The sequence below is a fragment of the Magallana gigas genome, chromosome 4 (genome assembly GCF_963853765.1).
Source record: "Magallana gigas chromosome 4, xbMagGiga1.1, whole genome shotgun sequence".
In the NCBI taxonomy this organism is placed as follows: domain Eukaryota; kingdom Metazoa; phylum Mollusca; class Bivalvia; order Ostreida; family Ostreidae; genus Magallana; species Magallana gigas.
Window position 1 is genome coordinate 7,137,627 of NC_088856.1, and position 16,787 is coordinate 7,154,413.

The 16,787-nt window shown below is 33.7% G+C and overlaps 1 protein-coding gene across 1 annotated transcript; it reads right to left on the minus strand.

The window, feature by feature from the left end:
- Positions 1-10,704: 10,704 nt before the first annotated feature.
- LOC136274731 (G-protein coupled receptor 84-like) lies at positions 10,705-11,946 on the minus strand. The gene has a single exon (XM_066082283.1). The coding sequence runs from the start codon at positions 11,944-11,946 to the stop codon at positions 10,705-10,707; it is 1,242 nt and encodes a 413-aa protein (XP_065938355.1).
- Between the last annotated feature and the right edge of the window lie 4,841 nt (positions 11,947-16,787).

The window sequence follows — 16,787 nt, forward strand, 5'->3', positions numbered from 1 at the left end:
TTTATCTCATACTTGACTTTTCTTGAACGGAATGAAAATTTAGCCCGCCTTAGAACAGGAATATACAAACCAGCCGTAACAACAAGATTAGCTATCATAATCAGAAACAACAGCATGCAGTATATACTTATCAACAATGACCTTTCGCCTGAAAATTTGCACATTTCTGATGTAACATTATGGTTCATGTATGTAACCTTGTCGGTAAAGACTCTGGCAGTGGTCAACAGAGGTGCGGAATAAGCGAAAGAAATAAAACAAATAATCCCAAATAAAACTCGTCTCCATAAATGCGTCATTTTCGGCCCAAACGGTTTGCAGACTAGTGTATATCTTTGAATGGATATAAGAAGGAGTGCATGTGCCGATATTCCTGGAATACATATCTGTAGAAACGCCAAGATTCGACAACCTGGAGTACTTGGATATATATACAAGTATTCGTTATACATGATGAAATACGATGGACTGGTTAAGCATCCTATTAGATCCAAAATTCCAAGCAGAGGAATGAAGTATCGCTCGCCTCTCTCCTTAATCAGAAAGAAATAGAACAATATGATGGCTGTATTTCCAATGATGCCAATTACGGCACCGATACTAATGAGAACGGTACTGCTCAATACAATATCAGAAAATCTGTTAAGATACTGAAACTGGTACAATGTATCGTTGTCCATTCTCCTCAAGTATCCTTATCTTGCTCAAAATATAATTGTTGTAGTCTTCTGATACAAATTATTTCCTTCTCATTGTTATGATAAATTTCCGGTATTATACATATTTTTTTAATAAAATGCAAATTGTCTACATTTCAATGAGTTTGCAGAGGATTATAATAATTCAAACTTTTTATACTTTTAATTTTCTGTGTGTGTGTGTGTGTGTGTGTGTGTGTGTGTGTGTGTGTGTGTGTGTGTGTGTGTGTGTGTGTGTGTGTGTGTGTGTGTGTGTGTGTGTGCAGGGGGCGGGGTGGGTGGGATGGGTACATTTAAGCAAGGTCACATGTTTGAACAATGAGGTCAATTTCATCATGCTGAATATGACATGTATATTATAAATGTAATAAAAACATGTAATAAATAGATAGAAAACATTTTGTTTCCTTTCTCGATACCTAAGAAGAACACAGCTTAGCAGAACTACCCTTGCGGTGTGAATCAATGCATACATTTAAACACTTTTTTCTGATATGATAATTTTCTGAAATTGTTCATCTACCTCACAAAATAAAGACCATATACCTTTTGATACACTTTTAGTAAATAAATGTTAATTAAGATTTACAGGATTTGTGGTATTTCTCTGTCTCATAAGCAGCTTTATTGCCGTTGACTGTTCTGGACGGAATAAAATTTTAATTTGCTTCAAAACAGGAGGATACATACAAATAGTAATGACTAGGTTTACTGCCATTATCAGAATCAAAAGAAAGGGATATAAAATATTTAAATTTGACTTTATGTCAGAAAACTTGCACACTTCCAAGGTTAAATTTTAGTTTATATAAGTAACATATGCTTAAAGGATTCCGGCAATAGCCAACAGTGGAGCGTAATAAGCGAAAGAAATAAAAAAAAATCCAAATGAAAAGTGTTTCCAAAAATGTCATTTTTGGTCCAAATGGCTTTGAATCGAAATAACAAGAATTGTTTGTGCTGATATTCTTGGAATACAAATCTTAAGGAACGAAGACACGTCATACTTTGATAGACAGACAGGCCAACCATATTAAATTTAATGGATCCTAAGTCCCCTAAAAATGTTGATGTCGAATTCACAACTTCAGACAATTTGTGACTAGGTCAAATGTGTTGTTCGACAAATCGAGTTTTGCATACACTTTTCATTTTCTTCACCTTGCTGAGAATGGGTTTTGCTTTTTATGCTGTTTATTCCATCTAATAAAAAGAAATTAATGGATGTTGGATCATTGATGTGTCACTGTTAAACCAAAAACATTCCTAAAATAGTTAAATAAAATCTTCATTTGAAAAATTAATATTTTCAGGTATGTAATAAACAAAAAAACCGGATCTAATATCATGCATATTTTGCAAAAGTTTGTTATATTCTTAGCAAACCTAATTTTAGTTTTAATAAATGTGAACGTACTTTCGCTAAAAGTTAATCATGGTTATGATTATAGGGTTTTTATCTCATGACTCTTTTGCATGAATTGTATTATGTTAGTATGAGTTTAACCTGGTCAATGATATTAATTTAAATACAAACGAAGAGAAACATTGTGAGGCTGTTATTTTTGTAAGATGTCAAACCAAACTTCCTTATTGTAGGGACACTATCTGTACAAAACAGTTTCATTGTTATGAGTAGAATATCTGAGATATGGATATATTTTCAATCAATAATGGGGGAAGTTATACATTCCCTTACTGGTAAATGGATTTGTATCGTTTTGCAGTAAAATAGAACGATGAATATATAAATGACTGAGAAATCTTACTTCTGTTTTTATACTACTACAAATTAAAAAAAAATGGGGCAATTCTTACATCCTTAATTATATTCCAAATTATTCAAGTGTTTAAAAATTAATTTAGTAATTAATATAAGAAATAATCTAATCATATCTTATTTCGATAAAGTACCATTCAATATATAGAGAAGAACGCATTACAATTAAGTTTTAGTTTATTTAAATTATATTTTGACAATCTTGAACTCATGAATTTTAGAAGTACGTAAGCCTTATTTGTAAGTATTTGAGACAATTTCCCTTAGTCGATTAAGTCCATGACAATTCATGTTGCATATCATTCCTTCAAGTATTAACTCATATCAAAATCAACTGATAGGCTTTAGTTAGGAAAGTAAATTGAAATATAAAATGAATATTGTAAAATGTTTAGACAGATGTTACACAATGTGCATTGTGGAAAAGCAAATATCATAGTGTCTAGTTTAATATATGACATTGTTATACAATAAAATAAAAATTTAGTATATAGTTCATTCCAACAAAAAGTTCAACCGAATGAATGTTAATTCAACCTGACAAAAAACATCGAATATTGACCGGTCTGCTTATCCAACATTAAAATTATTAAACCTTTAAGTCACAGCTAAATATCATTTGTCCAATCTTCGTGATGGAAATAACCGAAATGTGAATCGTGGTATCGTCCAGCGTTTACTCAAGAATCACAAAGATAAGAGGAGGTGTGCACGACAACAGGTACGAGACAATAAGAAAGAAAAGCATAATTGAAGCCCGTTTCTTTCTGGAACAGACTTTAACCTTTGGGTTATGCCATTTTACTCATGCGTTTGGAGATCAGCCACCTCAGCAACATCATCTGCTATTAATACTATCCTGGGCTTCTTTGGGTTTTGATTGGTCATCAAATTTGTTTGCAATTTCATACCCATCATCTTTAAGACATATTGTACAAAACCTTGCTGCCTTTGACTCCGTTGATTTACTTGGTTTCCCAGGACATTAAATTTTTATATCAGGTTTCCATTATGTTTGCGTTGTACCTGTTTTCGATGCGAAATTCCCATATCTGTTTATTTCTTATTTGACTGATTTTCAACGAAATGAAAATTTTAACTTGCCTTAGAACAGGGAAATACAGATAAGCGGTGCTGACAAAATTGGCTCACATTATTGAAAAATAAAAGTAAGAAATATATGCTCATTGACAAAGACCTTTCGCTGGAAAATTAACACAGGTACACATGGCCACTCGAGGGGATTCAACTCATTGGGGTCACTCCTGGCAGTACCGTGATCGTTTGACAACGCTTTTGTGACGCGCCCACTCAAGTTTAACACTGCTTATTGTCGGCTCTTGCTTATTCAAACTTTCATCTTTTTAAATATTTCTTTGTTTTACAATCCCATGTAGTTTTCAGTAAACGACGACTTGAAATGCTCAGGACCGTTTTTATCAACGCATGCGCATTAAAAAAAACAAAATAACATTTTTTGCAACTTGAATACCTCTGCGTTGCACACTCAAAAAAAAAACAAAAAAAAAACTGAGATCTTGTCCTTTTGTATAACGTTTTATGATTTTTGTCTTCGAAAATATTTTCGGAGCTGCTTTTTGAACTCTGTATCAAAAACGCCGTAGATAAATGGATTGACGATGTGATTTAGAAACACCAGTTGTAATAGATAAGTTCGAACAGCCATCTCAGTCTTGGTCCACTCCTTATGCTTTACAGCGTCTGATGTATACATCAAAATAAGAATGATGAGTGGGGGGATGTACGACAGCACGTACGCCACAATAAGAAAGAAAAACATAAGTGAAATCCGTCTTTGTGCAGATCCGGTTTTCAACTTAAAATTGTTCTTGTTCCCTAAAGGTTTTTTATGACTCACTACATTATCATATATATTGCTTGCAGTATGTCCTGCACAACTTGCAACATGTTCTGCAACAGCATATTGGACGTGTTCGTTAAACCCTACCGCTTTAGGAGATGAGAAAAACTCAAAATTAAGATCTGTTTCTTGTAGTTCATTGAAACTGGCTGGCATCTCAATATTATCAATTTCTAATTTTGGACTCTTTTCTTCCTGCGATGTTGCTGACTGTAAGTCCACGTTTTTATTTTTGTATTTTTCATATTTGACTGTTTTAGAAAAGAATGAACTTAGTTGTTTGAGGATAGGAATATAAAGACCAGCAGTTGTTACTAAATTGACCACCATTATCAGAAACAAGAAAATGAAATAATTCCTCATTGAAATCGAAAGTTTGAAAGAAAATTTGCACTTTTTTTGAGTAACATTGTGATTATTGTACAAAATCTCCTGCGAAGAGATGTCTGCTGTGGCCAATACGGGGGCCGAATAAGCGACAGATACAAAACACACGATTCCAAATGAAACACGTTTCCAACATAGTGTCAGTTTTGGACATAATGGTTTACAAACAAGACGATATCTTTGAATTGATATAATAAGGAGCGTATGTGCTGATATTGCTGGAATACATACTTGTAAAAAAGCACTGATTTTACAGGCAGCAACGTTTTTGAAGTTGAAGACGTATTCATTATCCATGATATTGAAGGAGGCAAGGAATAAACATCCTAATAAATCCACAATTCCAAGCAAAGGTATAAAGTATCGTTCGCCTCTTTCCTTGATCCGAAAAAAATAGAAAAATATGATATTTGCGTTTCCAATAACTCCAATGCAAGCACCAAACAAAAAAACAATCTTGCTGCTCAGTAAAATATCAGAAAACCTTTTCATATATTGCAACTGATAGTAAGTATTGTTATCCATTTTTTGGACGTGTTCCTCCGACAAGGGAAAACCTTTGTGTGACTAGTAATGTGACCTTTTGTATTTCCTTATCATTTGTTACATACAAATGTTTATATGTTCGTAACGGGGACTTTATATTATGATTTATCCACGAAAGCCTATAAGTTTCACTGAATGAAAAATAAAAATAACAATCTGTCAACCATCTCAAAAATCCATAAAACGAAATACAAAATTCAAAGCAGAGCAACACGGGCCTCTAAAAAGATAGAGGTAGGATCAGGTGCCTAGGAGGAGTGAACGTCCTTTGCTGACCGGTCACACCCGCCGTGTGCTCTTTGTCGTAATCGAGAATCGGGGAAGTCCGTAGACAATTAGGTGAATAATTATGGTCTAACAATTAGTATGAAAAGTCAGTCAGCATGAACCTTGAAAATGCGATTTCTAGAATTCAAGATAGATTCGGTTTTTAAATTAAACATATAACTAACTCATCAAATCATGAGAATGATCATTCATGTATATATCTTTTCGTCACATAATTTTCTGAATAGTAATCAAACGTTCATATGTTTATTTACATATACATGCTGCGAACAATACCTCTCATGGAATGAATATATTAACTTTGATGAATAACATCCCACTGTTTTTAGTTAGATTCAATGTGCCGGGTTTTTTTTACTTCTTCTGTGTTATTTTTCTGGCTGTTTGTATTTTTTAAGAGGAACTGTAAATTGTGATCTAGATCAAATGATTAACAAACATACATGTAGGTTTGTGGTATGGCAGTCAATTCTTGTAAGAATTTTCTTATTTTAATAGCCAAAATCATTTCATTCAAGCTTTAGACATTTGCTACAAATATGAATCGAAACAAGAAGTATATTTTGTACTGGAAATTCCGGAAAACAAATTTGTAGAAACAACGATACTTTACAAACGACAGTATTTTGGGGAATTTTTTTTTCATCGAACATGACATATGGAAAGCAGGTTAATCCACATTTCCAAGCAGGGGTATAACACAGTCGCTCACCTCTCTCCTTTCTCCGAGAGAAGAGGGGAAATATTGTAGCGGAGTTTTCAATGACTCCAATCCAGCCTCAATCATGATGACAATGGCATTGCTCAGGGCAATATCAGAAACACATTTCGATATTTCAGCAGGTACATCTAGTCAGTATTGTTTTTCATGTTGCCGTAGTTTATCTTTTAACAGACAAATGCGCATACTTTAATATTCAATCTGTCTTAATAATGTAGGTTTTCATTATTATTTCCTTTACGTTTGTTACAAGTCATGTATTTGCGTTTCATCTTTTGTTGTGATTTGAAAGTAAATTACAGAATCTTTAATACGGATTTTTTAAATCATTATATTTAAAAAAAAAAAGAAGGACATAATGATAATTTTTTTAATGAAAGAGCTTCAAACTGCAAAAGCTGGTCTTTTAATTTATCACTTTCTTTTTATTTAAGTTGATACTATTATAACTTATGACTCTTAAAAGTATTTTTCAAATGATTGGAAAACTTTGATTAGTTTTACGAATATGTGATAAATTTTAATGCATCCCAAATTTTTTAAATTAAGAACATAAGCTTTCAAAAATAAACAAAGTTTACAGAATTCTTACTGTAGTATTTGCTCATTATTGAATGATTATCAAAATGTCTGTTGGCTGGTTTGTCGGACTGGGTGAAACTTTTTTTTTAAAAGAGGGACATTAAACACACATATGATTCACTGTTAAAGTTTTGTCTTGTTATTTTTTTTTTCAAAGTCGTATAACTTCCAGTAGAGTTCACGTGTCAAGTTGTAGAAATACAATACGGTAACGGGATCCCTCTATTTCTATTCACATAAAGCTATGCAATAATAATTTCTCAACTTTTCTATTCATTAAATACGTCTTTTTATTAAAGTTGTTGGGGTAACACTTTCAACTGCAGTTGATATAAAATTTTTGCATGCTTATTTATATTACGTGTGCGTTCGTATTCATTAGGAAAATTCGGGTTATTTTTGTTTTGTTTTTTATTTAGTACATAATGTATTTACTACTTATACATATTTAGTATTTATGCTTCCTGTGATACAATCAATCGCAAATGCATTTTTGGACTGAAAAGCCTTATTTACATACAAATTCGGTTGAAATAGTACCTTTTAATTTTTTTGGACAATTTACTACTGATATCCATTTACTTTCCTCAGACTTTCTCTTAAACATGCTAACCGAAAATGAAATATGTCGAATGAACGTGCTGATCGAGAGTCGCCATTTTGGCATGTAAACAAATTACGCTTCTTAACTTTATAGGGCTGGTGATAGTTCTTTTAAAGAAACTAGAGGGAAATAAATTGATGATATCTGTATCGTGTCGTTATGTGCTTCGGGTAGTCATGTGTTTCATATAGGGTATTTTGATCGCCTGAGTTTTCTCTAAAATGACGGCCTTTTCCTTATTACTTAGGACACGGGACTAACGAAATCTCCTTTCGTCATTATACATAAATACTACCAAAGTAATGCTGTGTTAAATTGTTAAAATCACACAATTACTCAAGGGACTCTTAAGAAATTTAATTTCACTATTAATTTAATTTAAGTCTCTAAAATTGCCCAAAATCCCTACTATAATATTACAGTATTACAAATTACTAATTGTTCTGTAAAATAGACCCCTGATGATGAATTCACATGCTAAAATTATCAAACGACTTTGTAAAGTTTTTCTTAGTTTGCAATTCTAGAAGCACTATAAATTAAGCTTCTTCAGAAATAAAAGCGTTATTTTAAGAAAAATCATAAAAATGACGGTATTTTTATGATTTAAGTGATAACATGAAGTTATAGGGACAACTAAATATTTGGATGATTAAGTTGAAAAAAAAAGGCTTAGATAACAACTGAAAATAGGTAAGATTATATTCAAAAGGTTATTTCATATTTATGTTAAGTATTATTGAAAAAAAAAATGTCGATGAATATACCATCGGAAGAACATGACGCACATTTTCATTGGTCAAATACAGCATCCAGTTTATTTAAAGCTACAAATTGAATATAATGACGATTAACTTTGGTTTTGTATCGGCGATTTTTAATGCTTTGTCTGAAGTTCAATGCGATATACTTTCAAAATTGTTAACTAAAAAGAGAGTCATTAAAGTTAGCGTTTAGTGTTTGACTATCGGAAGTCCATGACGCCAGGATAGAAAAGTATCCAAGAATTTTTTTAGAATCATATATTTGTACAAATTCTTTTGCGCCGTAAATATTATAATAAACTTTATAAAATGTATGGAACCTGAGCTCCTAGGTCGTCTATCCAAATTTTTGAGACCGGGAGCTGCTCAGAAACAAGATACGTTCGAGAACTTGAGTAGTATTTTAGTAAATCACAGAGGTGCATCCTACCGGGTAAAAACATCTTAATTCTCGATAAAAACTTCAAGCTTAAACTTAAACAGTATTTTTTATGGGAATTCCATAGTCTCTCAAACGAACATATGATTTACGGAGTGACCGTTTAAAGGGCGAAGCCAATATTGGGGATTGATTTTTTTCCCCTCACTTTTTCATCCTCTATGCTTGGTCTTCTCAAATATTGCCTGTTTTGCTGTGGTTTCTTAATAAGTAAATTACGTTATATATGCTTTTCTCTTCTATTATATACCAGTATGACAAGTCTCAAAAATATTGGTCAAAAGGGAAGTTCTCTGTCAAAATCTTTTGCCGTTGGGCTCTTGTCAAACCGTTTCAAGCCCTAGAGCCAGTTTCACTAAAATTAAAGTCGTACGCCCGGCAAACCCTACGCCTGGCGTAAATCCAGACTTATGTCAAATTTTAAGACTAAGGTCCATTTCACGAAAAGGCGTAATTTAAATTTGCAAACAAAATTCTACGCCTGGTTAAGGGTAGTCGTACATTTTGGCGTAAATATAAAACAATCTCTAATGTTGTTATATAATGAGAATATCGTTGCTTACATGTACCATAACGTGAAATTGTTCAATTTGTTATGTAAAGGAGAAGATCGTACCATGCCCGTCGAATCTCCCACCTAGGATATTTAAAAGAAAATTATGTATATCTCTTATGTTTAAAAGAATCGTACATTTGAACGTGTGCATCAGTACATTAAATACTTTTTTTATTCTACATTTTCATTCAACATCATTGCATTGATTTTATTGAGTGATATTTAGGCATAACACAGAAGATCCAATCACTAAATATTGTGCGTATCAATACAGTCTTCCTTCAATATTTCTCGAAGAACATGACCGACTCTCCTCGCGACTTCAAACCGGATCACGACCTGATATTTAATATTTATACTTACGCTGATTAATATTTCATTAATTTGAATATATTTTAACAGTTAAATTAATTCAATTGATTATTTTCTTAGTATACCAAAAGTAAATTCATCAAATTACAGAATGAAAGATAAAATTCTCTATTTTTTTCAGCATGATTCGGCTGTTCCAATGGTTCTTCCGTTAATTGCGCATAACTCGTTGAATAAGGCAGATATTTTTTGAAAATAAATCATATTTGCGGAAAAAGAATAAATGTTAAAAAACGTAAATATAAGCATTGAATATTTATTTTTGAAAAAATGTGGCCTTATAACTGCAACGGTGTATGCAAACAAATTTATTTTCCCATAGTGTGAGAAATCCCTACAAATATTTCTCGAAGACCTATTAGTGTATTAGCTACGCTGCTTGAAATAGGAAAACTTAATAACAAAAACAGTATAAGGGTATTTGAACATTCTATTAAGGTGTATTGTGGTTCATTGGCAAAGCGCATAGGTTTATCGATATTAAATGACTCATTTTTATCCTTGATTGATTGATTGATTGTTTGATTCATTCATTTTCTCTAAAACGACATATGATAACATGCAGACAAAATATCATAATATACAAACTACGTTAAACAGAATTATTTTAACATATATACACAGCAGAAGAAATATGAAAGAAAAAAGGCACAGACCAAATAGATAATATCTCAATACCGGTAGATTTTATGGCTTGATAATTAATGTAAATCAAAACATAACATACAAAATTGACAATTAAAAACAGATATATATTGAGAAACTTGTAATAGAAAAAAATATACGGCACATAAGAAAACAGAGAGGATTTTCAAAAACTTGCTGTGCTAGCACGTGCATTCAAAAAGAGTATGTATATATCATTAATATAGTTTGCAGAATAATTAAAGATACAATACACTGAAATGAGACAATCATAATACAATACTAATTATCGATGGCCCCTCTATACACTACATTCTAAAGAGTTTTGATTGCCGTTTTCATCAGTCCACGATTCTCTCTAAGCATATGCATTATCCTAATGCAATATAATATTCCCGAAGTAAAAACCTCAAGTGGATTGACGGTCTTAGAATTTCTGATTATTTCTTTCTTTGAAAAGATTTTCGGAGCTGCTTTTTGAACTTTGAATCAAAATAGCCGTAGATAAAAGGATTGACGATGTGATTCAGAAATACAAGTCTCGTCAGAAATATCCAAACAGCCATATTAGCCCTGGTCAAGGTGTGGAACGTGAAGCCGTCCAGCAGATAGAACAGATTCAGAACGATCAGTGCGGGGGTGTAGGACACCACGTACGCTGCAATCAGGAACAGAAACATAATCGAAACCCGTCTCTGGGCAGATGCTGATTTAGACTTTGGTTTATTTTTCGCAGTTTTATGGTGCTCTGCAACATTCTCTGAAGTACCATTCGCCACATGGTTCGCAGCATCGTTTTGGACAATTGTATCATCTGCTTGCTTGTTAGTTGTGTCAGTAGATGCAAACCTACCTTTCTTTGGAGAGTTTGGTACAACCGTTCTTGTTTCTATTACTTCCATCTCAAGAGGGATGCTTGGTTTATCAGGGTTGTCAATTTCTATATCAGATGTCCGAGTGGTTTGCGATGTTTCTGTGGTTGAACCAGCGTTGCTATCTCTGTGAATCTCATATGTTCCAGTTCTTGAACGGAATGAAATTTTAACCTGCCTCAGAACAGGAATATAAAGCCCGGCAGTTAAAATAAGGTTGGCCACCATTATCACAGACAATAAGATGGTATATATACTCATGGACAGTGACTTCTCGCCAGATAGCTTACACACTTCCGTTGTAACATTATGGTTCATGTAAACGACCTCATCCCTAAAGACTCCGGCAGTGGCTAAAAGCGGAACAGAATAGGCGAAAGAAAACAAACACACAATCCCAAACGAAACTCGTTTCCAGAAGTGCGTCATTTTCGGTCCAAATGGTTTGCAGACAAGAAGGTATCTTTGAATAGAAATAACAAGAAGAGTATGTCCGGATATTCCCGGAATACAAAACTGTAGAAAGGTTAAGATTCGACATGCGGCAGTGCTGGGGTAATCAAACATGTATTCATTATCCATTATATAATAGGGTGGACTCGTCAAGCATCCCAACAAGTCAACAATTCCAAGCAGGGGTATGAAGTATCGCTCGCCTCTCTCCTTAATCCGGAAGAAGTAGAAAACTATTATAACTACATTTCCAATTGACCCAATCACAGCACCGATAATGATTAAAATTGAGCTGCTCAGAGCAATATCAGAATATCTGTTCAGAAAGTGAAACTGGTAGAACGTTTCGTTGTCCATCTTGCTGAAGTTTCTTTGGCAACAGGGAAATGTACTTGACCCCAAAAATTAGTCATCTTCATCAGAAATAATTTCCTTTCTTTTTGTTAACATAGTTATATCTTCCCGTATTATTTTTCTCTTTCATATAGATAAAAAAAAAACACCTCAACGAATATGAAAGCTTATAATATACCTACCAATGACTCAGATGCAAAACATTGCAACTATTTGGTTTCCTTAATAATCATTATTTATCGGGGGGAGAATGAAAGAATAAAACTTCCATACAAGCTTGCTTGAACGAATATTTCAAATTCTTATCTTTTTATATTTTAATGTTTTTCTACCATCGCATTTTTTGTGTAAAAATTGACTCCTTTCAGAATAATCAGTGGGTTATTATCTATCTGTCTATTTCGAATTCTTACTAGAGGGTTTGAAAATACATGTACTACTGACAATCTATCATGCTACGGTATTCTAAATGTGTTTATTTTTCTATATTTCTTGCGAGAAATCACTACAAATATTTCTAGACCTATTAGTGTAATATCCCAAGTGTGAAACGTCACCGCGAAAATGATGACGTCATCTTTCTCAGAGCTGCACCAAGGAGGAAGACGTATTGAGAAGCGGCAAGGTAATATATATTCTTATAATATGTTTTACGGTGTGACCGTTGGGGCGAGCGCAGAAGGAACCACACATCTGCCATCATTGTTAAATGCAACCCGTGGACTTGCCCTAACCAAAAAACGTTGGCTTTGTCTCGAAAACTTAAAATTACCACCGCAAGGGACCCGAAGTTATCAAACTTTTATTCCAATGTTCCCTTCCTAGGCTTATACACTCAAACAAACTACCACTGAGCATTAATAAAATGTTAAACATTCTTATTAAAATATTTTGATAAACACAAAGCTGTTTGGTTTTTTTTTTACGAAATACAATTATGTTTTATTATTCCTTTCCCTTTTGATAATGATCATTAAAATCAGTAAACAATAAATTGCGTGTCTGTGTTATTTCTCATTGTGTTCCTTCTTGTTACCTCTGTTTTAATTATCATCCTCTGTGACACCAATGTTGTTTTTAATCTTTTAAATTTCTGTACGCTATATAAGCGTTGTAGACGTGTGCCCTCACCCTTTTCTAGTGTGTGTTATCCAATATGATTGAAAGGTTGGACCACATATGCAACCATAACAAATACATGTACATGTACAATGTAGGTATTTTGACAGTTTAATTTTTTTCTTTTATTTATTCATTGAGTAAAAAATGACGTGGCTGCACGTAGATCTAATAATGATTGGACTTTTCTGTTTTAATTATTTTTTGTCACCTACCTAACGTAATGGTATGCATATATGATTGGATCAATATGACAGTAAATTTAGCATATGGAACTTGCATGTTTATTAACTAAGCAAAAAAAATATCAAAACAAAACTAATTAGCCAAAGAGTCACCGTTAACACTGATATTGAGTACTTCCTACACGTTACATCCCGTACAGATGCTTGATCCACCTCTAAATGTATCGCAGGAAATTAAAAGACGAGATTACTGTGACGTCATACTTAACTTTCTTTTGCGCTCGACAGTTTTCGTAAATTGTCGGACAAATTCGGGGAAGGAATTGACATCATATGTCAGCAAAAGTTCAGATGGGTACAGTTTTTTTAACGTAAGCATATGTGCTGTTTACATCAATTTTTAAAAGGATTTTTTACTGTTAAATGAAAATGATGTATGCAATTTACTGGTAAGAATTTTCCGTAGAAACGCTTCCTGTTCCACCATGTTGCTATGCACCGCAAAGGATTATTGGGATAAGGAGAACTTTTTCACGCGGGTCCACAAATTTTTTTTGAACATGTGCAGATTTCAACTCGAATTTCCTCAATTTGTACACGTTGTCTATGGAGCTCGCTACGCGAGCGGCGCCTCGCTGCGCTCGCTATTAGACAGTAGAGCTGTCTGTTGCCGATGAGGGTTTATATATGGCCAGTGGGTCAACAGTGAAATATCAATCGCCGAGGATTGATTTTGGAGTGAAATTTTAAAATGATGCGGCGTCGATGAGGACGACCGCATGGCATGGCTGTTACTGGAGTTACCATGAGGGCCAGATAAACATAATCAGCGAGGTGGTAATAGCTTGTTTACCGCTATTGAGGGTCTTGTTAGATTAATGTTGGTGATGTGATTGAATGGTATGATTTTATTGAGACTGTCGATGGATGATTGCACTGATTTAACATGGATTTTATGAAGGTCGAAAATCGCAGATAAAACGTATGCAACGAGAAATAGGATATTTTGAAAAAAAAATGTATTGTCAAGAGTAAATAATAACAAGCATACGTGTGATGTAAATAAATTAAATCTTTTTGATTTTTCAATTTTGTAGCCGGAATTTGTTGATATGTACGGATCTATTTGTATATTAGCTTTTTAGTTTAGCTTCCGGTTTGATGTTGTAGATGGTGTTACCTACTGTTTTAAAAAGAAAACATTCCCGGAAAGGAAAACAATTATTACCAGTTATCAGAAAGTTGAGGGATATTCAAGATGCGCATGGCATTAAACAGTTAGCTAGATCTTCCTCTGCAAGGCGTACCGAAAGTATGTCTAATGAGGATATATTAAAGGCTGTTGAGGATTTAACTGGAGAAAACGGGATTAAGTTACTGGAACTGGCAGGGATTGTTATTTACAATATAACAAAGTTCTGTCATGAATGAAGGAATGATATTTATGATATTACAGTGTAATTTATAATTATAGAAGTTTAAGAATAAGTGATGCCATTTTATTGAATTAAATTAATTTAAAATAATAGGGAAGAACCCAAATGATGAGGATTTTGCAAAGTTACTACTCCATGTCTGCATATTACATGCTAATGAAAAAGGACAACCAGAAGGACAGGATTTGCAGGATCCAGAATTAGGTCACTCGTCAGCAATGACTGCAGATCGAGAGCAAGGGCCTACTTCTAATTCAAGGAAGGCAACAGACAAAGACCTGGTACTCTAAGTTAGCGGATGAGTTTTTTCGTCAAAGAGTGATTAATTATTAGTGATATGTAATTATTAGTAATTAATTATGTATTGTTAAATTATGTTAATCTATTGATTTCTTACCTATTAGTTTGCATTGATAGGGATTAATTATTTTGAATAAATGGTTAAACAATATTCCCTTCAACCAGGTACAGTATTACTACTTATCATGATGTTAATCATTATCAAATGATTTATGCATTTTAGGATTCAAATGGTGGAAAACGTAGGAAGCTACAAGATTCAACAGCTGAAGTCAAAGACAAGGATGGTACACAGATTCAGCAGGTGAAGGACAAGATTATAGTTCTCTGTACCCAGTCCCAGCCCAGTGAAGCACTGATTTTATTAAGGTTAGATGAATTATCTAGGTTAGCTAGAAAAGTGAACCATGAGGACATGGATGTGTATGAAGAACTGTATAGACCATGTAGTAGGATGTGTAGCAGGGCAAGATTAACATGGGAAATTTATGTTTAACGGTTCTTGGGGGATATGGTACAGGTACAGTGACTAAGGCCATAAATAAATGTTTAAAGGAGAGTGGGACTTCTGAAGTTAAGAGGGATAATACTTCCTGTAAAGAGGATATTCAGCAACCAAAACAGGAATCAGTTTTAGCAAATTTGTACCCACCAATGCCCATGTATCCAATGGGATTTCCTCAACCTTATTCATATGCACCTCAATATGGAGGGGGATACATGTATAGGTCAGTCAAACCCCAGGGTCAAGGGAGGCCTTATAGGAAACAGAGTATGGGCAGGGGTACATGCTTGTTTTGTGAATCATCAAGCCACTATGTAAGAGATTGTGAACATATGAAACAAGCGAAGAGAAAGTAGAGAATTTCCAGTGGAAAGTATGGGTTATTAGTCAATTAGACTATAGAGGGTCTCTAAGGTTTCGTGCCTTCAATATGGCAATGTTAGAAATTATTTGGTTGTGAATTTCCCACATTTCTTTTAAATCATTTTGAAGATTTTATTCTCAACATTTTGTATGATTTTTAGATTTATAAACACAGTATTTCATCATTTTTGTGTTTATTTGTACTTTTACATGGACGAGGTAGTTAAAATAAAATATGGAATGCCTGACCTTGTAACCTGAAGACAACTAAGTCTATATTTACAGGGAAATAAATATCATAGAATACCAGAATGGGAGAGAGGACTTGATTTTGATCCAACTCGTGTAAAACTAAGACAGAATTCATCATGGGTGACATTGGGAAGTGGGACTCCCTCATTTGTAACCAAACATCCTACAGCTGAGTCTGTCCTTCAAGGGGTTGATTTTGACATTAAAAATTTACCATTGCGTGACCCAAAATTATATAAGTCAGGTCAGATACATCATAATATGGATCATTGTAATGAAGTTTTGAATAAGGGAGAAGTAGATGAAGATGTTCAGTTTAGAATAAGTAGGTGGCTTACACAAGGTGTAGATGTTAAGGAATTCTTTTCACATTTCAAAGGAAACTTTAAAGGTCTTTCCTATGACAGTGATTAGAAAATAGTATTAGTTGTAGGGATCAAAAAGAGTTTGTAGGCCAGATTTTATATGAGAAGATAAGGTCAGGAGCCATAAGAGTTCTGGGGAAGATTGGTGAATGTGACATGCCTAGGGTTGTGATGCCTTTGTAAGTAGTGCCATCTAATCCACGGTTATCTTTGGATGGAAGGTACTTAAATTTGTGGATAAAAGATTCTCCGTTTCGTCTTGAAACTTTAAATGATGTTCATAGGTTGATAAATTCAGAGGCATGGATGGCAACATGTG